Raw genomic sequence first — 21,246 nt, forward strand, 5'->3', positions numbered from 1 at the left:
AATAGTCGTATTTTATGCAGTGATTCATCGTGAATACCATTGATAGATTGCACGTTTCTACGAGATTAATTTGTAATTTAAATTATAATTTATAACTGTGAAGAATTCGAAATCGAAAAAGAAAAAAAAAATTTCCGATGGAATTTGGACGTGGAAGAATGCGGAAAGGCACGATGCAGTTTCTTTAAAAGTGAGGTAACAAGAAAATTTCTCAAGACTTTCCTCGTTAAATGTTTGCCCGAGGGCGAATCGAAGCCATAAAAAACAATTTCTCACCGTGAAGCTAAAGCTAAAGAAAAAAAAGAAGAAACCACTCGCTTCTGATTAATTAGCTCGAAATGCTCGCCAAACCCGTCATTGATCTTTCGTAAACGTCGATAAAAAAAATTCCTACTCAAATATATAACACGAATAACACGAGATATGCTCACTACTCGTGAGATAAAAAAAAAAAAAAATAGAAACTCTTATTTAATTTCACGCGAACAGTATCGCAAGATAACGAGTGAATTTTTTTTCGACTATCCTCATTAAACCGTGTGCCCGGAGGCGAGCGGTGAATCCGTTGAATCCGATCGAAAGAGCAAAGACCATCGGCGAAGGTAACGAACCCTGGCGCTCCCGGCCTGGTCCAATTGTGTATTTGGAGCACATGCAATATGCTTTGTGCCACGCTGCCCCGGGGCTAAGGTATTCCCCGCAGCGGCCCATACAACCGAAGACTGACGTGTGTCGGAAGAGAGGAGAGGACCGTATTCGAAGAACCTATGCACGATTCGAGGCCTCATCGATGGATAGGAGGGGTTAAGGGCACGGGGAAGGGTGAAGGGAAGATGCGCGATGTTTACTCGGCTCAAATGTTGACCGTGCTCCCTTCACCAGTCTCGGATCATATCCTGCTTTCAGACGAATCTCTCGAGGCGTGTAGTCGGCGACCACGTTAAGGTGTCGCTAAGGATTTATCAACTGTGGGTACGGACGATTCTTCGCTCTTATCGATCGAGGACCATTTTAAAACGCGCAACGCGACAATCGCAAGACGCGCGAATCGATTGAATTTAAGTAGTTATGGGACGTTGAAGGAAAGTACAAAGATAAAAAATTATATTACAAAGGAATTTCTCAAACACAATGATTCCTCAATGAATTCGTTCTTTATCTTTTTTTATCAAATCTATTATATTATATTATATTAAAATTATAATCGTAATCAGCCAATTTTGAAATAAATCATTTTTAAATCTTTATTATATTTAAGCAATAAATACTACATGTATAATTTGATCGAGATAAAAATTATCATAAAGCAATATACTCTTTGACACTCCATCACTTATACAAGTGTGATAGACACTTAGTGTGTCTATTTTCGCGAATTAATTTTCTCAAAATCCATCGCGCTACTAAATTTCATCGCCACGTCCGAGGTTCTCAAATACGAGAGCCAAGTCATCGTCACGCGGAAGGAGCAACGCCTACCACCCGTTGTTTAAAGTAGCACCCCGTAGTTGGCGAGTCGTCGTCGTATTGCGTTAATTTGTCCCGGTGATTATGGATCCATTAGCGTGGCAGCCAACAAATAGCACGGTACAATCCAATAACCGTCGCGGCCCATAATAAAAGGGGAGGCAGTTTAAGCACCAGTCGGGGGTAGTTTAGGTGGCGCGTAGGCACGCACCCACATACGTATACCTCGTGAACGTGCTAGCGTACGCTTGTGTTTACTAATAGATGCCCCACTATCTCTCTCTCTCTTCCCCCACTCCTTCTTCTTTCCTTCTTTTCGCATCACGCGTTTTGCCCTCCCCTTCCGCCCACACCATTCCATGCCCGATTTCGTACGCATTGCCACGAGCCTGAGGGGTTGACATCCCCAATACCGGCCAGATAGCGATCACCGCGTTCATTGTCGCATCACCATAATATCCAGCTGTACCGATGGGGTGTGGAGACGGGAACAGGAGGAGGAAAGGAGGACGATATACGGGAAGAACGGAACCGTCGTCGTTCACCAATACAACCGACGAGCGGACGGAGGAGAGGGGGGAGGGGGGAGTGAATGGAGGAGCCGGGAGGGTGGACTAAAAGCCTCGAGTCTGCATTTCGGTTCTGAACACCGGCGCACCAACGACGTGTTAATTATCCTCGGTGGCGGTGGCGCGGTGTTTCGCGCGGAACAAAAATTACGGACGGTTAAGTCGGACGTTCAATGAGAATTAATTGGAGACGAAGTTGTGAAAGGTTATATTACGAGTATATGTGTATATATATATATATACGAAAGTAGAATTTAATCGAGGTATCGGTCCATTATTTAACCAAATTACGAGATATTATTATTGCATTACCCGACGTTCGATATTTAATTTATCTGGAAACGTCCGTGCATATGAATATTAGAAATTACGTTTAATATCGAATTATTATCGTACAATGGGAGGAAGATTGATGCGCAACGATAATAAATAAAGCCTTTGGCTGTAGCCGTTTATAATATTAGCCGTATGGAATGGATATGATGGAATATAATAGGAGAGATTCTATTCTCCCGATTAAAAAGGCGAGTCGATTTTTCTGCCTTCCTTGTTTCGCTGGATCGAATGTCGATCGAGTCCGGGAATAAGTGATATCGATAATAAATTTAATACTCCGAGTTATTTTTCGTCAGATTCAATTCGATTATTTAAAATGTCAAATTGTTTATTACTATGTTTTGACGGTAGTTGGCGCTCCCGAGAGATTGCCGATTTATGTATTTGTTAGAAAAAATATACGCGTAAAATACGGTGAAAGAAATGTGCGTGTGTATGTGTGTGTGTGAGTATGCCCTAAATCCAAAATTCCGATCGAACTATTAAGCCGATTGCGACGAGATTTGAAGAGAAATTCGTGCATTCGCCGCGCATGGAATAAAAAGATTTGCAGAGTATCAGTTTTTCGGCCGAAAAAAAGGGGGAAAAAAAAATATCAACGACCGAAACCACTTTCTAACTTTAGTTGTGAAATTCGTATAATCGTGTAATAATAAAACAATGTGAAGTTATATAAAAAAATGCAAATGGTATTGTTTTTATTGGAATTTAATAACACTCGTAAAAATATGAATAATAATAATACGAAATTAACTATGATGATTTATAATTGTATTGTCTGCAAGAAATAATAATTATATAATATTTATTACTTAAAATATTATTTTTTTTTCTATTTCAATGAAATATTCATCTCCAAATAATATTTGAATATAGATATTATTCTCTATTCTCGCTTTGTCTAACGCAAATTTTCAATCGATATTTTCGTATATCAATTTTTGTGTTCGTTTCGTTTCTTTGGAATCAATTTTTTAAACGTTTTTCATAAATATATCAACACCATGTATTTATGGAAAACAAAATATTTTATAAAAAACGATGTGTCGCATTTTTGAATATCCCACCCAATTTCACCGAATAATTTATAAGCGTAAAAGAATGATATCGAAAGCCGCCATGTTGAATATATACCGTCGATCTTTCCGAATAACATTTGATCTCTAGAAAAATATGTACGTATAGAAGAAGAGACAATCTGAAGGAACGTCAACTATTGACTATTCTTCGACTTCGAATCGAAAGTATTTTGCTTCCGAAGATGGTCCTTTCCCACTTTTATCTTCCATTTGCCATATTTTACCAATAAAAGAGAAAGAACCGAAGTCTGTGACTGAAAAATTTCCACTTTTTAGAATTCTGTTATTACGTTATTATAACCCGATATTATCTAATTTTGTTGATTTGAGAAATGGTGAACAATGTGCTAATAATAATAAAGAGTCCTTTTTTAATCTATTTTTTAGTCTATATTCTACAGAATACTGTTTCAAAATTATGAAAATGGTGTCAACTATTTTCTGTACAATTTTTAACGAAAAATATATTCACATATAATTAAAATTGCAAAGAATATAGGATGTCTTGGAACGATTTTAATTTTAATTTTCTCGAGGACTTTCTCCTTTGGAATTCTCCTCCTTTTTCGCATTTTCTTTTCACGTTTACACAAATCCATCCAAAATGTTAACAATTTTAAATGAACAAATAAGCAAATAACACGGGATGAAGAAAAAATCGCCGAGCGCAAATTCAATTTCTCTACATCCTTTGCGAATTACACGATCCTTCGATGAACGGCAATAGAAAAACGGAGGGGGGAGGGGAATAAATCTTATCGCGAGCAATCTCGCGGAATCCCTCGATCCCAGGCTTCACGCTGTTAAACGGAACCGCTAATCTAAAGGAAGGGGAGGGGCGTTTCAAGACAATTCCCCGTGTCTGAACCCTCGCACCGTTACAAACCATCCCGATGATCTTTACCGCCTCCTCTCTTCCGATCTATCCGCTCGTCCGACTTTATGGGGCCTGTCGAGCAAATGAAATGAAATTCATGCAAATCGCGGCGCAGCCGACCGGTCCACCGCCGCTTTTGTATCGGGGCGGTGATGCGTCCAACCTATATCACGAGGGTGAAACCGTACTTCCCCCTTTTCCAGCCGCGAGCGTAGCACGCCTCAAACGAGGCCTCGACCGCATCTTTTCACGGTCTCATTCGGTTAGACTCAATTTCATCCGTATCCCCGACGTTTGCAAATATCTATATCGCACAGGGCTTGAAAAAAGTAACAATTGTGTTAAGTGCTTTTAATGCTCGAGAACGTTTTAAAGCATTTATTCTGTAAATTGTATGATTAATGTTTAAAAGGAAAATCTATTATCTGTAATGGATCGAGAATCTTATGAAGGGTAATTTAAATCGATCTATCGAATTATTGGTGAAAAATTTTAAATAAAAATTGAACGATTTCGAGGTATATATTGGCGTGGCAGATGTTTCTTCTTATATGAATGAAAGTCAATTTCATTTATTCGAGTGGAATTATGTATTTTTTTAATACAATACTTGGTGCAACTCGTATAAGGATCTTTTTTTTTTTCGATTAATAGAATTCTAATCCAATTTATCGTATTATAATATTTTGATATAAAAAAAATAAACTCTGACGCCATGTACAAAAGACAATTACAGATTTTCAAATGTGAATTCTTAATTTTGCATCGTGAATTACGGATCAACTTGTTTATTTTTTATTTATAGTCAATTTAAATTTATATTACAAATGTCTAATCATCGGTAATCGCAATCGATATAGTCGTACGTATTTGATCAAATGTTAAAAATAACTATATTATTATAATATTTAATTTGTCGTCCAATATTTTCCAAAGATCAAAAATTTAATCCGTCAAAATATACTCTATGTGTTACAATTATTTTTTGTGTAGATCCAGCACGCGGATCTTCACAATAAAGAAAAAAATTTCCACTACTATTTGAATATTTTTCCACGATCTCTAATATATATCCGATAATTGAAATGCAAAGAGTGTTAAAATTAATTTCTGATGTTTCCACTTGGTTGGTATCGATTAATGGAATTATTATTATTGCCCGTTGTCGTAGGTCACGCCAACAATGGTCCCAATTATTACGGAAAATTTATCGGAAAACTGAAAAACTACGCGCATGGAATCAAGGGGGACGTATACGCAGTGGACGACACGACGATATTCATAAAAGGATTCTGCTACGATGGGACCGGACCGGACGCGTATTTCTGGGTGGGGAACACTTCAGCGCCCACGCCACAGGGATACATCGTCCCGTATCCGGAAATGGAAAAGATCAGGTAGGAAGAAAATTCTTTTCACCCCGTCTTTTCAGAGCCAATACTCTGCTCGTCACGGTCTCCTCGTTATACACTCTCGAATTCCCATTTCGTCGCCTCTCTTCTCGAAGAGAAATGAAAAAAGAAAAGGAAAAAAAGTGGTGGAGTTGCGTATGCGGTCAGGGTGATGGACGCGCGATGGAAAGGGGACGGGAAAGAAGGAAGAGAGGGGCGGGGGTGGCTGTTGGACGTAAGCGGTATAACCATAAGGGATGAAATGAAACTCAAAGACTCTTGTTGTGTGGGTCGATGGGGTGGCCGAAGAGGCACGGGGGGTGAAAAGAGAGGAAAGGACGGGATTGCGGGGGTGCAGTTAATAAAACGGGAATTATACAGCGATCTCGTTCGGATTTCGTACGCGCGAGCACTTTATTACGTTTCGACTCGCCGCTCTCTCTCTTTCTGCGCTCCACCCGCGGTGAAATTCGACGGGAGACGCGGTAAAAACAAATGTCTAAGACTCTTCGTCCCTCTTCTCCTCTTAAAAAGCGAGGTCTCTTTTCAAGAGATAGCCGCGTACAATAATGATGTCTCGTTCCAACTGGGATCCAATTGGGCGAAGATTATTAGAGGAGGACGATGGTATTAGAAGTATTTGTTCCTGTCCCACCGGCGTGGCTCCACGTCTCCGCTGCTCGAATACGATCGATACATGGTTGTTTGCCAAAATCGTCGACGCGTATCCCCGACCAAATCGATCTAGCCAGGTTGAAAAACTGGTCAGCGGGAAATGCGGTATTATTAGAATAGTTATAGAGCACAATGGTGCACGCCTATACTCTTCAAGCCTATTTTTTTTCTTTTTTTTTTTTTTTTTCTCTTCTTGTTATACTCTGTCCACACAGGGACCCGGTGGTGCTCCAATCGTACAACTACACAGACATCATTCTGAAGCTGCCTGATGGGAAACGGATACGGGACATCAAATGGCTGAGCGTTTGGTGTCGTCGATTTACAGTGAGTGAAGAACATTTTTCGAATATCTTTCTTTTCTTTCTTTATGCACGGTGTGGAGATTTGTATTTACGGGAGGATAAGTAGATTTCTATAAGAGATGCTATATATAGAATAGCGATGATTTAGGCTTGTGATCAGAGGATTTCGTGAAAAATATGTAATGTATAATAATGAAAACTTATTGTTTCCAAATTTGTGTAAGACGCTCCATTTATATCGATTTATTGTAGGATCGTTTTTTTTTTAAAAATCAAGCAATTGAATTATTTTTCAATCGTAAAGAAAGAATCTCGTTTCTTCGTGCCGATTCTCTTTCAATTTCCCTATTTGATGCCTTCTTACATTTGTAAAATTTGATATCAAAAATAAAGGATGATCTATAATACAATTCGTAACGTCAAAAAGATTCCATTCTCAAGAATAATTGCGAGACTTGGTTTTTAAATCAAGTTTGAAAATCATTTTAAAAAATACAATTCAAATTAATTATCGATAGAAGTTATAGTAAATATGAAAATAAACAAAGAAAATATTTTTTCCATTTAAAAATTCATCGATTCTGCCCGACAATATGTTCAATTTTAATTCTTTCCAAAACAAAGGTAGGTACTCTAATTTCTTCGCATGAAAAGAGTCTCGCGGCGATCCTCTGTAACCACCTCGTGCATTTCCAATAAATTTGTACGACATACTTGGCTGGGTTGGCCGCGACGAGGAAAACGGCGACAGGGGGCCACCCCCGTGGCGCGGCGTTTTATTCGAAACCCTACGATGCGCGGAGAATGGAGATAACTTGATTTTTTGAGAAGGTCCGCCCTATCGGACGTGCATTCGTGGTCAATGGTGCGTGTTAGATGGATACGGAAGCCGAGATCGGGGGCGTTTTCGCACATGTACACATCTGCGCGAGTGTTTCCTTGTTTCGTTGTGTGCACGCGCCTATAAGCGCGCATTTAAGTCGTTCCGTCCCCTCTGTTCACTATTTTTTCCGCCCGGTTTAGGAGAACCTTTGGCTGAGCATTCGAAGCGGGCGTTAATCGCGTGATCTTTCACGTAATCAATGAATTAAATGGTAAATGGAGGGGTACAATAGATCTCGATGAGCTTGTGATTTAATTATAATTATTTGTAATTACGATTGGCAGTTATATTGTAGAAGAATTTTAATCGATCGAGCAGAATTGTTCGCGAAAAGGATACATTTTCGAGTAATTTAATTATTATTGGACGTTAAGACGATAAGTTTTTTTTTATCAACGTGTAAGTTGTGTCTGTATGTTGAAATATGGATAATATTGGTAAACCAATAAACGAGCATGTTAAAGAAAACTTATATAAAATCGTGTTTGGGAAATGGTAATTTAAAAAATATCCCATATTTTTAATATACCGATATTCATGGTAGGATATTTTTCAAATAACTATAAATAAATATAATGTGAATACAGTGGACTATTAATATCCCAGTTTATAATTAAACATTTAATTAATTTATTTTTTAATTTCGCTAATTTTGTATCAACGAGTGAAATAATTTTCCCTATTTTTCCGTTAAAATAAAACTTTTATTTAAAAAAATTAATAGAGCCAATAAATAAATAAGCTTTGCTCATTGAAAAATATTAATAATAAAAATAAATTCTTTTTTACTCTATATTTAAATGATCCATATTCAATCAATAATTTTTAATTTTCCAATATCTTCATTCCATATAAAATGTTAATAATATTCATGCACCGTTTTTGAAAGATCGAAAAGTCAAAACAAGATTTATTTATTTTAATCTAATTTTAGTTTTATACATTAGAAATAATGTAGTAGTAATACGTAACATAAGAATCAAAATTATTTTACTCTCCCTTGCAAGAATAAAATATAAATGCATGATATTAACATTCGTATTAATTTATAATCGTGGCAATTTTATAAATTCATTTACTCACCTTTTTTCCAAAGTAAAGTAAGTACTTTCCGAGAAAGTAAAGAGGAATAAATCTATCCGTTCGTTCACGATCCACCCTTTTGCACGCCCACTCGCTTAGCCAGAGAAATCCAGAGCGGTCCGGTCGGGCTTACGCTTAGTCAGTATCGCTTACTGGAAATTTTCGAGGGAAAGGGAAAAGGTTTGAAACAGGCATATCGACGGTGGAGAGCGGAGCTTTTGCTCTTATATTAGGAGGGCTTTAATATCGAAGTCTGAGGGGTGGTGCTCCCATACCGTGACAACCCTCCATCAGACACGCTCTGTCACCGCAAAACGCGCTGTCCGCCGCCTATGCTCCATTCTACAGGGTGTCCCGTTACGATACGGCCGTATAAGTGATCGCTCGAGTCTTTCGTATAAATCGATCCCTCTCTCTTTCGAGTTGAGTGCACCGATCAGGGACGTGAGTAGAAGCCAGACCAGCCGGTCTAAAGGGGGCGGGAAACACGATAAATGTACAATCGCGATTTTGCGATAGGAATATAGAAAAGAGCTCTTATACTCCGTTTCAAATAGCATAGCTTAGAATTTGGCTTTCGAGGGTGAATTTCGCTTTCCGTGTGCGGAAATATTTCGAGAGAGTATTTTCTTTTTTTCTTATTCGGCTTAAGAAAATACGCGTGAAAATTCTGTTTTCTATTCCTGATTTCTATTATATAACAATTATTATTTTCTTCCATGTGGAAGTTAAAAATCAAGAATAAAGATCAAGAAAATCGGAGGAAGAGAAATTTAACGTTAAAATAATAATTTAAAGAAATTACAGTAGCATTTTGAAGCATTCAGAATGATCATGTACACAGCGAAAAGGTGTAAATGAACCTCGCCACTGTACACGGTGTTCTTCTCCCAATACGATGGAAAATCTCGACGATCCCCAGAAGGGCTCTTGTTTCCCTCCGATATGCCGTTCTTCCATCTATTCGTGATTCGCTGAAGACTCGAGACGACGAGGGGGCTGACCGATACGTACAACAGTAGGGGGTAGGTTTTGCTTGGATATCTGGTAGACAGGAGCTGTCTATCAGTCGGCATACCCTTGCGATACGTCGAAGGATGTATTGTTGGAATAAGCCTTCTTCTTGTTCCGCTTTTCCTTTTCCTCCCCTCGTGCCTATAGATACCACCGCCATCGTCGAAGCGGTTGGGTTCCTTTTCAAAAGAACTCCTGGAGATATCCTTGCTCGATATCAAACCACTGTTCAATGGACCACTGATTCAGATAGGATTTAGCAATTTTTTTCTCTCTCTCTCTCTCTTTTCCAGCCCCCTTTGCCGACCAACGTCCAAAACGGTCCCACTTCTACACGCGATTGGGGAGGGGAAGCCTTTGATTCTCGGGATTTTATCCGCGAGGTTTCCTCGAGGAATCCAAAACGGTTCAAACCGTTGATCGGTCTTTCATCTCGATCTCTTATTTCCTTTTCAATGCACTTATTTTTCGATGCTCTATTTTCTTAATAGCGGTTTTTATACATCTTACGAAAGTTCAATTAATAAGTCGTATCGAAGAGAGCAATAGTTTGGTTTCATTGTACGAGACATTATAAGTAAGACATTTTTCGAAATATTACTTTCGTTTCTCGAAATATAATTTCGTACAAAGAGCAAAAGTATTTAGTTTCTGTTATATAGATCTGCTGTAAAAATTTGAGGATTGATTTTATTCATTCAAAGAGATATTCTTTATGTACAATTCTTCTTGTGATTTATGTATGATGTATGGAGATAAATTTTCATTAAAAATCAAATTTTTTTAAGATAGATGAATTTTGTAAGATAACATATAGAAAATCAGTCATTTTTATTTCTTATGAATGAGATATATCTCATGAATCTAAATGCTGTCCATCGAAGGCTAACATCAATGGTACATAAAATGTAAAAAAAAAAAAACGAGATATCTCGTCCGTGACATCATACGAATAATATTGCGTCACGAAATATCTCGACTGGCATTGTGGCATTGTACGAACGATATTGTGTCGCGAAATATATCAACTGTGATGTCCTATAAACGATATTGTATCATGCAATATTTTATCCATGTTTGTTCATTAAAATATACGGTAAAAGTTGAATAAATTTATGAAATAACTGCATATATATATATATACATAAATTAATTATCTCAAATACAATAGAATAAAATTATTCTTGATGCATCACCAAAAAAGAAAAAGAATCAAAATACATGTTATACTATTTATTTCTCGATTCCCCTTTTCTTTCATCATTCTTTTCTTATATATTTCTTATGTATTTAAAATATAAATCTCTGATCGGACTAGATTGCGAATTAAGAATCGATTTTATTACTCTATAAGTGCTTGTTCCCGATTTTCAATCAGTTATCCAACTTATATCGAAGATATAAATTCTCGTGATATCCAATAAGCCATTATTTGATAAAATGGTAGACATACAATCAAAAGAATAAAAAAATAAATAAATAAATAAATCACAAGAAATCTGCTCCACATAAGCTATTTCCAAAATGTTATCTTCTGTCTGACCATTGCACGATATAAACTACTGTGGATCGCGCCACTCGACTACTACATGAGAAACCACCAAAAATACATAAATAATTGGAATTGTTTTATCTTTGAATCTTGTACGCTCTTTTTACATTAGAAAAACAATTGAACAAGTATTTTTATTAATCTATTTACAATTTGTTTAAAAATCTTATTATTTTTATTTTTATCCCATTTTGTCTTATACCTTTATATTTTTATCTCCTTTATTATTATCTCTCGAGCATTCTCAAAGCATCCTTCTTTTCCATTCGATGAAGTAAATAAAATGTGTGTTTTTGTTTTTAATTCGAAAGAAGAAAGGAAACGGCGAAAATGGGAGATAAATTTAATCAATTCGAAGATATCCGATCAATTCGATCCCCTAAACGGCAAATTATATCTCGGTGGCGCATTTAAATTATATCAGCTAGGGTATCGCTCCAACCACCGGTTTTCGGCGATGGTTGTGTTTTAACCGGAAGAAGAAAGGGTCGTCCTGTGGGCGTGTCACGGCATTTGCATTTGAATTCCCCGTCTCTTTCCCCGAACACAGGAGTTAATTAAACGCCTTATAGTTTTCGGGGTTGGATGACGAAGTACGACTGCTCGTGGCACCAAGTGGACGATCCTAGCCCGCGAGAATATCAATTAATAACCGTTTCAAACCGGATTCTAAACACGAGACGAGACCTGTCTTTCGTTTCCAAAATAGGATTCTCATTAAGTCTCCATTTTCCTATATTACACATCCAAATATTTTCAACTTTTATCACTACATATATATCATATATATGTATGTGTGTATGTATATATGCGTTTATTGAAAAAATATTGTCATAGATTACGCAGTCTTTGTGATGGAAAAATGTGTGCGGAACAGCAAGGCGAAAACATGAGCGAAAGCTCTCGTATAAATCGTTTGCATTGACAGTATTTATTGTGCCGGAGCGGCGAATGATTTCCAGTCACGTTGAAGGACTTCTCGGAAAACACTCCACAGCATTCCCGTTTCGCTCTTTCCAGCCGGTCGACGCTAATCGTCGATCGGAAACCGGTAATATCGTCTCCAAATATTTTATAGCCGACGCGATCGTTGAATATATCGATGGTGAAAAAAAAAAAAAAAAAAAAATGAAAAAAGAAACATTTGTAAACACGAGACGAGATATATTTCCCGATCTCACGAAACGATCAAAATATTTTGATACTTACTTTCAATCACTCTTCGCTCTTAGAGATTAAAAAAACATTGAAACAGAAGGAAACAACTTTTTATTCGTGTTAAACACGAAAAATTCCACTTATGGAGTTTGAAAAAAAATGCGGAGAAACAGCAACGCAAGAGAGGAAAAAAAATGTTCCGCTTAAATTTCATCGTGCGAATTGAAGTTGAAAAAAATTCGAAACAACGTTTAACCACCGCCAGAGTAAACGAAATTTTTTTTTTTTCTTTTTTCCTTAAGGATTATTTCCACACTTTTTTCTTCATTAACGATACATCAACCATTCGTTAAAATTCTATATCCTGATTGGCGGGTATGGTGATTAAATTAGTAATGCTTACCGGTTTTTTCCACCGGCTCGATCCATTCACGATATACCCATTTTTAATCCGTCGATATTATCCTCGATGAGTTATTGTTTTGCAAAAAGTGATGGAAAGTTGTAAGTTGTGAATTGAATCGGGCCCATCACTAGTCCTGGGTAAAATTGTTGCGCATGGGCAGAGAGCGGTACGCCGGGTCGATGTTGGCCGGGGCTGGCTGACTGGCTGCCGGCTGCTAGCAGACGATACTCTCCCCTTTCTCTTCGTCTCTATCTTCCCACCCTTCTGCCCTCTCTCCTCCTCCTCCTCCTCCCTCCTCCTCTCCTCACTTCTATCCTAAGTCTAACCTTTCCCTGTCTCCGTTTCGCGTCCTCGTTCCCTCCAAAATTCTTGCCCTCCATCCTTGTCGCCACTGTTCTCGCGCTCGCTTCCGCTTCCCCCTTTTTATACCGCTGTATCTGCAAAGACCTTCTCCCACTCTTCCTTCTCCTCCTCCTCTCGAGCGTTTCTTTTTCCCTTTTTTTCCCCCCTTTTCTCTTTCTTTTTTTTTTTCTTTTTTGGAAAAATTATTTAGTTTCGTCGTCGTCGTCGTTTTCATTCTCATTCACAGATTTGTCCCTCTGTGAACCTCACTCCTTTATCCTCTCTCATTGTTTCCCGCAATTTTCTTACCATTGCAATTTCTTTCCTTTCGCCGTTTGTTTTTTGTTTTTTCTTCTTCCTTTTTTTATTTTCCTTCTCCATTTTTTCGATAGTTTCGGTATGAATGGTCATTACCCTCCCTTCTTCTCCTCTCTTCACAGTCTCGTTACGTCGCTACGTCTTCCACGAGCCTCAAAGAGCCGCCATTTTGAGAAGACTTGGCCGATGGCTACGCTCAGACTTCGGGAGGAGCGAAATATCTCGCTTTTGACGAGATCGAGAAATACTTTCGATCGAGGCTTGAAAAAGAAGCGACGACTCTTTGAATTTTAAAGGGACAATGCCGCGGCATAGCTAACAAGGATTTTTTCAACGGCAGAAATAGGGGGGGAGGGGGTGAAAAGCTTTCTTGTTAGTTCTCGTTTTAAAAGTGGACTATCGATGCTGATTGATAAAAAGCGGTAAACGATATCAAAGGGATTAAAAGAGTTGAATAAATTCCATTCTGATTTCTTACTCTCTCTTTCACAGTTCTAATTGTGAGAAACATTTTTTTAGATTAAAATCATCAATCACAACAACTTTTTATTCTATTTAATAATGTAAGAGATGCTTTGTACCATTCTAATTATGAAAGTAGGAGGATAAAGAACAGTTTACGAATGAAAAATAGGGGAAAATGTCTTTTTTTACAATTATAATTAGAAACGGATAAAGATACAATTTCTATATATTAACATTAGAGATTATTTCTATGTTGCTTCTTAATTTAAATTAAAATTAAAATATTCATATGTGTTCAATATAACTTTATATTGAAATTTTTACAAAACTTAGATTTTTTTTTTTATTATCTGATAAAATTTTAGTACATTTTTTTTTTCGTTCGAAGCTTAGCTTATCGAGTAAATCAAATAAAGTAATCAAGCGAAATATTTTCCAAATAAAAATGAATTTTGACTAATTCACGTTTGAATACGAGTGGATTATCTATCAAGAGATTATACCATATACGAAGATAATTGATTCAACGAATTTTCAAATTCAATTTTATGGAAAACGAGTTTTTAAATAAAAAAAAAATCGCTTTGTCGATTATTTATTCGTATCCAGCCAAGAACGAGTCAAATTTATCTCAATTTTCATAAAATTTTATTCCATATTTTCGATTTATCTTTCCATATAAGCAGAATCGTTTCCAAACTCTTTCCAAAACAATAATGTTTCTGCAATTTGTCAAAAGTGTTCGAAAAACTCCATACGCGGATCATCAGAGAAGTATCCGCAAAGCAAATATTTTCCATTATATGGAAATTATCGCACAATTTTAAGAAGGAAACTCGTATTTAGTCGCGTAACTCATCGTGCGGCTCGTGAATCGTGGTGTGTACTGTAACAGGACGCCATTTTGAAGCCACCCCAAAGCCTCGCACACATTTCAAAGCGGCCGCAACGGTGCATCAGGTGCACGAGGGTGTTGCAACCACGCATATAAGGGCATACGCGCACACGTATACGGTGTGGCAAGCGCCGCTGGAACCTCGCCAGAACTATAAAATTACCCTTCCCGCCTGGAAAAAACGGTACGCCATCGAATTTTTAACACCGCGACGCTAATCGACCAAGTTCGCATAGAATTTGTCTCCTGTGTTTTTCCCTCCTCCACAAAACATATATATATATACATGTATTAACGAGCGAGGAGGATGGCCATGGCGAGTTTAAAAAAAAGAGAAAAAAAGAAAACCGGAGAAAAGTGCAAAATTAACACGAGTACAAAACACCCGAGCAACCCGTCCCGGACTTTTCCACTGTCTAAGTAACCCTCCCCCCTCTGTCGGCTTTGGGGGGAGGGGTGGTCGAGCGTGCATTTCCTCGGTACATATGAACAGTAGCTGCGCAGGCAGCATTCGGATACACATAAGTGGTCGAGTACACACGAGTAGACGGGGAAATGAAATACTGGGCAGAGTGGTTGGCTGGCGATGGTGCAGAGGGAGAGCGGGTTGGTGAAAACGGGAGAAACAAAATGAATGCGAACGAGGCGAAGTGGAACGAAGTTAGTATCTCGCGTCTGACCACCAACGTGCTTCAACAAAAAGTTATCATTTTTCGTTGCGAGCCAAGCGAACGAACTCTCTCCGTCCGTCTCAATTTCCAGATTTTTCCTTCACTCGTTGCTCCCCTCTCTTCCTCTCTTTCTTATATAATAATTTTCTTTTACAAACTCACTTTTAACTCTACCCCTTTCCACCTACTAACACCGTCCTCGTGTATCGGTTCTCGCCTTCTCTCTTCCTCGCGCTATTACTACTTCTCTCTCTTTCTCTTTCTTTCTTTCCCCACTCATTCATCCCGCTTTCTCTCTCTGTTTGACCGATTCTCCGACTCTCTCTTTCGCACTCTCTGTCATCCGTTATATATATATATATATAACAAATATATATATATCTTTCTCGCTCACCGACACGCCGATTGGACGGGAGCTTGCGAAAGTTCCAGGTATTCCGGAGGACCGCCCACCGGTCCTCCTGTAGCCGGGAAAGTTTCGTCATTCCGTGCAGAATAGGGAGGGAATCTGGATGCTGATGTTGCTCCGCCGATGACGCTTGTATACCTTGGCAATTGGTCGCTCCTATTCAGAAATCACGCGACCAGCCACTTTCTGATAACCTCTTCCACGGAGGTTGTAATTAAATTTCCAAGAATTTCGCGAGTGAACGTCGACAAGGATGTCTTGGAGTCTTTTGCTATCCGTTTCTTCGGATGTACATTCGTTAAAAAAGAAAAAAAAGAATAGAAGAAAATTCAAGGATAGGAATGTTGATTATATTAACGGGAGTAAACGTTAGATATCAATCCCCAGGCGTGGAAACTCAGCAGCTCAGCCTCGAAAGAAGTTGGAAGTGACGAGAAATCCGTGTAATTAGACTGGCGGAACGTATTTAACGGGGAGCTTATCCCCGGTTAGTATAAAGTTTCGGTTAAAAAAAAGTTCCATTAAATCCGCCGGCTGAGATATAGAGGAATTACGAGGAGGGTGGCTCTTTTAATTTATCACCTACTTAAAGTCCAACGGACGCTGCTTCGATGAAAACGGGTCCCTTTTAAGTCCGATTTCCAAGATTCCAAACCAATTGCTCGGTCGTTGGATTGGAATTTTTAGCGAGCTTCGCGAAAACGTGAGATACGTGAGATAGCTAATCTTTTTCCATAAAACGATCTCTTCCCTATGTAAATTATTTTTATCGATGTATTTTCTTCAAAATATATATTTGAAAATTTGATTTGTCGTTGAAAATATTTGTTCATCGAATCTATCTAATTAACTCAACAGTTAGTCAATAAATAAAAGTTGTATGTATCAAAAGAAACAATTTTGCAAATATAATATTTAATGAAATAATGGGCAGAGAATCGTACTGATAAAATCACAAAATATTTATAAATGACATTTTGGAAAACAGTTTTCCTTATATTCCTTGTTCTTGATTTTAAAATTATATTTGGCGCATTGCAATAACTTACAATTATCTTAAAATTATCCCATATTTTCACTTTTCATCACGATCTCAAATTAAATTTTTATTTATCAAAGATACAAAATCTATTTTCGAAGATAACGACGCTCAATAATTAGAATTCAGATTTTCGATTTAATCGGTTAAACAAGATCTTTCCACCTTAAGTCTTAAGATCGCAGACGATAACTGCGTTATCAATTTAATCGTCTGTTAGAGACAACCTTGAACGATAATCACGGAAGACTAGAATTCCTGGGCTCGGTAGCAGTAAGCTGCGACGTAATGTGGGTTTGCTCTTGTTTGATGGAGAACATAAGGGATCGAGCCTAACAAGGCTCGATGTCTCAATTTCCGTAAGAACGTACGCCTCGCAACAGGGGGTGTCCGATGTGAAGGGGAACGTGCGCCTGACTGGTGACGATACGGGGCTGATAAGGTGTTAAAATAATATACAATTATGACCTGTCTTTTTAGATCATCAGATGAATCATCCGTTTCTTCCATCCCTTTGTCATTATTAATATCTCGTTATCGATAGTAAATAATAGCAGATAATTAGAGAAATAGTAATATCCGAATTTATATTTCCGATTATTTAAAAAAAAATTGTGAAACATCCCAGTTATATTATTTGGACGAGTAATTTGTTGAATAATTCGAACATGAAAAACTAAACATAAAACTAATAATAACATTTACGAAACAATTGAACAATTTTCGAATGAATGCTTAATGAAAAATATATATATATATATTTAATAAGAGAAACACGATATAAAAAATAAAGAATTTAATTACACGAATATACACATGACACAATTGTTTAAATAATCGAAATAATTCAAATAATCAATAGATTTTCAATAGAGATTAAAAGAAATTATCTTTGAAGGTTAAAAATATGAGAGAGAAAAAGCGAAGAAAAGACACGATATTTTTCCAGTCAGAAGGGCAAAGTATTAGATCCGTTTGTCCTTGGTTGCATAGTCGCGTCTCTTTCTCCGGAATTGTTTCTTGATGCTATCTCTGACTCTCCAGTTTGTTAGGGGGATTTATTTGATTGAATATCGACTGTTCGAGCCAACCCGCCTGGGCTATAACGAGTATATCAGCATCGGCCGTATCGTATACCCCCTCCGTCCACGGGGACCGTCCCCGTGAATTGTGTTCATGGGGTGGTACGATGTGGATCTTAATCCAAATCAACCGAACGGAGACTCGATCACGTCTTTTTTTTTTTTTCTAAAATAAGTAGATTCATCTGAAAATATAATATACAATCTTGGAAAGATTGTTTTCTCGAAATGAGCATACGATTTTTCAAGTACTAACGTTTTTAATTAACTTTTTTTTTTTAGAGAATAAATTTTTTGCAAATTAGTAGCGAAATTAATATTTTTACAATTTCTCGCTAGAATCTTTCACGCCACGCGCAAGACATTACGGCTGAGAGGTTTATACACGGATGCGTGTATGACGCATACACAGACTTAAGGATCTTGCATAATAGAACCCGATTCGAATCTAAATCCGGGCTTACGAGATAAATAGTCTATTAGGGGCTGCACTAACCCCCCGTATGAAACTTGGACCGGTCTATAACGATCAGATCAAAGGTATCGAATTGATGGGGACCCTCGTGATCATCGTATCCCGATTTATAAATTGCCCGTGTCCTTTTCCCTGCAACGAATCTATCGAAATTGTCATCGAACGATTTTACTGGAATTTTTTGGTTCTCGAAAATTTCACTTTTTTCCTTCTCGAATGGATTACAGAGATTTCATTGGAGCAAGATTCTAAATAAATTAATTCTTCTAAAATATTTTAGCAGAATTGTTTTATAATGTAAAATTAATTTGTTAATTGAATTATATCAATTTATTATCATTAAATAATACCAAGTAGTATTGCCTAAATATTTTGAAAAATATCACTTTTCATTTCCTTATTTTATTATTTTTTTATTTTATTCTGTAATGATCTGAAATCAGTTTAACACTATGCCATTCATTTTATGGATATAAATGAATTTTAATGGGATATGAATTTATTTTTAAATGCTATATATCATGCAAAAAAAAAAAAATATTAAATGAGATCCATATAGGAAATTTTTTTAAACGAAATTGACATCCAAAGTTATATTTATACTCTTTGCAGACGAATATCATCGCTACAACGGAATCAAAGTTATAAGTAAGTGGAATTAAATTAAATTAAATTAATAATATACACGTTATGATGTTTAATAATTACTAATAATAATAATTTTTATAAAAAAATATATATATATATTATATATTCTTTTTTATCCCAAATATTTAAGTATTTAATTCATAATTTCCATATTTCATATAGAAATATGTCCATCTGCCAGAGAATCAAAGTCAGATGAGTGGCCTGCAAAAGATTAAAATGAATTATATTAAAATTAAAGTGAATAATGTAGCCATAAATCAAATAATATTCATGCTTAAATGAGTATCCATCAGAGATTAATTTACTCTAAGAATCACCAACCTCTTTTAAAAGAAGATTTCATCTATGAAGTTGAAATATTTCTTAGTACGTATAGAAAAAAATTAAATCGAATTCACGTGAAAAATTTCTTCGAATTATCAGAAAAACATTACATCCAAAAATTATTTTTTAACTGAAGCAATCATTACAATTTTCTGACAAGAAATCTACTATATATAATATTTCATTAGAAATTATTAATCTCATTTAATTTTTACTTAATTATATAATATTTTATTCCTTGCCAAAAGAAAATTTCTTCCAAAAGATCGGTAATCGAGAAATTAAAAAAATATAATGTAATATTTTTACTTAAACTTATTCTTTATTCTTACTGTTCTTTTGAAAAAAATTTCTTCAAAAATAAAAAGCTTAACTATATAAAAATAGCTTGAAAATTAACTCGGCTAAATCTTGCATTAGATCCAGAAAAAACGAAGAACAAAGATAGGTTATTCGTGCAAAAAATGAAATATAAATGAAATCCAATTATTAATCGGAATATTGCGCAAAGTGTAATATTTCAAGAAAGATACACGTGTAATCGTGTGGGCGATTCCACGAAACGCAAATGAAAAAGTATTCATCCGATAAACTGGCTATTTAATGTCAAGAGTTCAGATTGAACTATCGAGACACGTGGCTCCCTGTCAAATTTGATTACTCCGTAGCAACCCACGATTTCACGATATTACGATGTAATTAAATTGCACGTACACCAAATTTTCTTTCCTTCAATATCATTCTTCCTGTTTTCCCTTTCGTTTAAACGACACGGAATCGCGATACGTTTGAAAATAAAACCGAAAATAACAATAAGTTAATCGAGAATTAATTTATTCATCTTCGAAAACTATCAATGGAAACTGTCAGTGAAACTGAGCCTCGCGTACTCGCGCAAGGACCAATTTTGAGCGGATCGTGCCCACTCAAAACACCATTAGGCCCGAGTTCTAGTCCATTGGTATCTAACATCTCTCTCTCGCACGTTTGTGTGTACACATAGCCACTCGCCAGGGGTGGATATGATTGACGAGCCCTTAAACGAAATGGGATTAATGCGCGTGCAAATTTCAAACTCCATCCCCCCGTGAAGGGAGACGTCGGCCCGGCTTGGCTGATAATCATTATTATTAACGATGGTATTAGTATTCGACGAAGTGAGGACTCGGGAGAACTCAAAGGGAGGCCACTCTATTTTCCGAGGATCGACGGCTTTATCCCGGGGACAAAGATCGAGGAAAAAGTTGGAGGAATCCATTTTGTCCCTTCGTTTCTAATTGGCCTCGTGGCAAAACGTTTTCGTTTCGGAACGAGACGAGATTTGAGAAAGATTTAAAAATAAAGGTGCGCGTTAATTTGTCGGTTGAATGCTCGTAAAGGCGTGTACATCGGTGGATGATTAATTTCTGAAAGGAACGCCATCTCCTCGTGATGTTGCCTTTTGAAACGGTCGGTTAATGAAGAAGTTTTCTCAGCCACCGGCCTCCGGCCAAGGCGGAAAATTATTAATCTATCCTTGGCGTTGACTCGAGTCTTTTGAATAGCGAATTGATTTTCTCTTTCCTTTTTTTTTCGCCGCGATTAATTCTTGAAAGAGATTCGAACAGTTTAGATTGATTTGATTGTAACAATTTGATACATCACATTTGATTATTATTTGCTAAATTATTTAAGTCAATAATACCTAGAATTAAATACAGGGTTCTCTGATATATATTGATAAATTTTACGTGTAAATTATTGATAGTTAATTCAATCTTTAATAAAATGTTTTCAATAC

At 36.8% G+C, this 21,246-nt stretch overlaps 1 protein-coding gene across 10 annotated transcripts in view; it reads left to right on the forward strand.

Annotated features, from left to right (window-relative positions):
* Positions 1–21,246, forward strand: part of LOC108003544 (protein Skeletor, isoforms B/C) — a 62,744-nt gene that overhangs the window by 30,556 nt on the left and 10,942 nt on the right. For all 10 annotated transcript variants that reach the window (XM_062076711.1, XM_028669621.2, XM_062076705.1 and 7 more), the window contains exons 3-4: positions 5,500–5,725; positions 6,610–6,721. In XM_062076711.1, coding sequence (XP_061932695.1) covers positions 5,500–5,725; positions 6,610–6,721 — 338 coding nt within the window. The remainder of the gene's footprint in view (positions 1–5,499; positions 5,726–6,609; positions 6,722–21,246) is intronic.

The sequence above is a fragment of the Apis cerana genome, linkage group LG1 (assembly GCF_029169275.1).
Source record: "Apis cerana isolate GH-2021 linkage group LG1, AcerK_1.0, whole genome shotgun sequence".
Lineage (NCBI taxonomy): Eukaryota > Metazoa > Arthropoda > Insecta > Hymenoptera > Apidae > Apis > Apis cerana.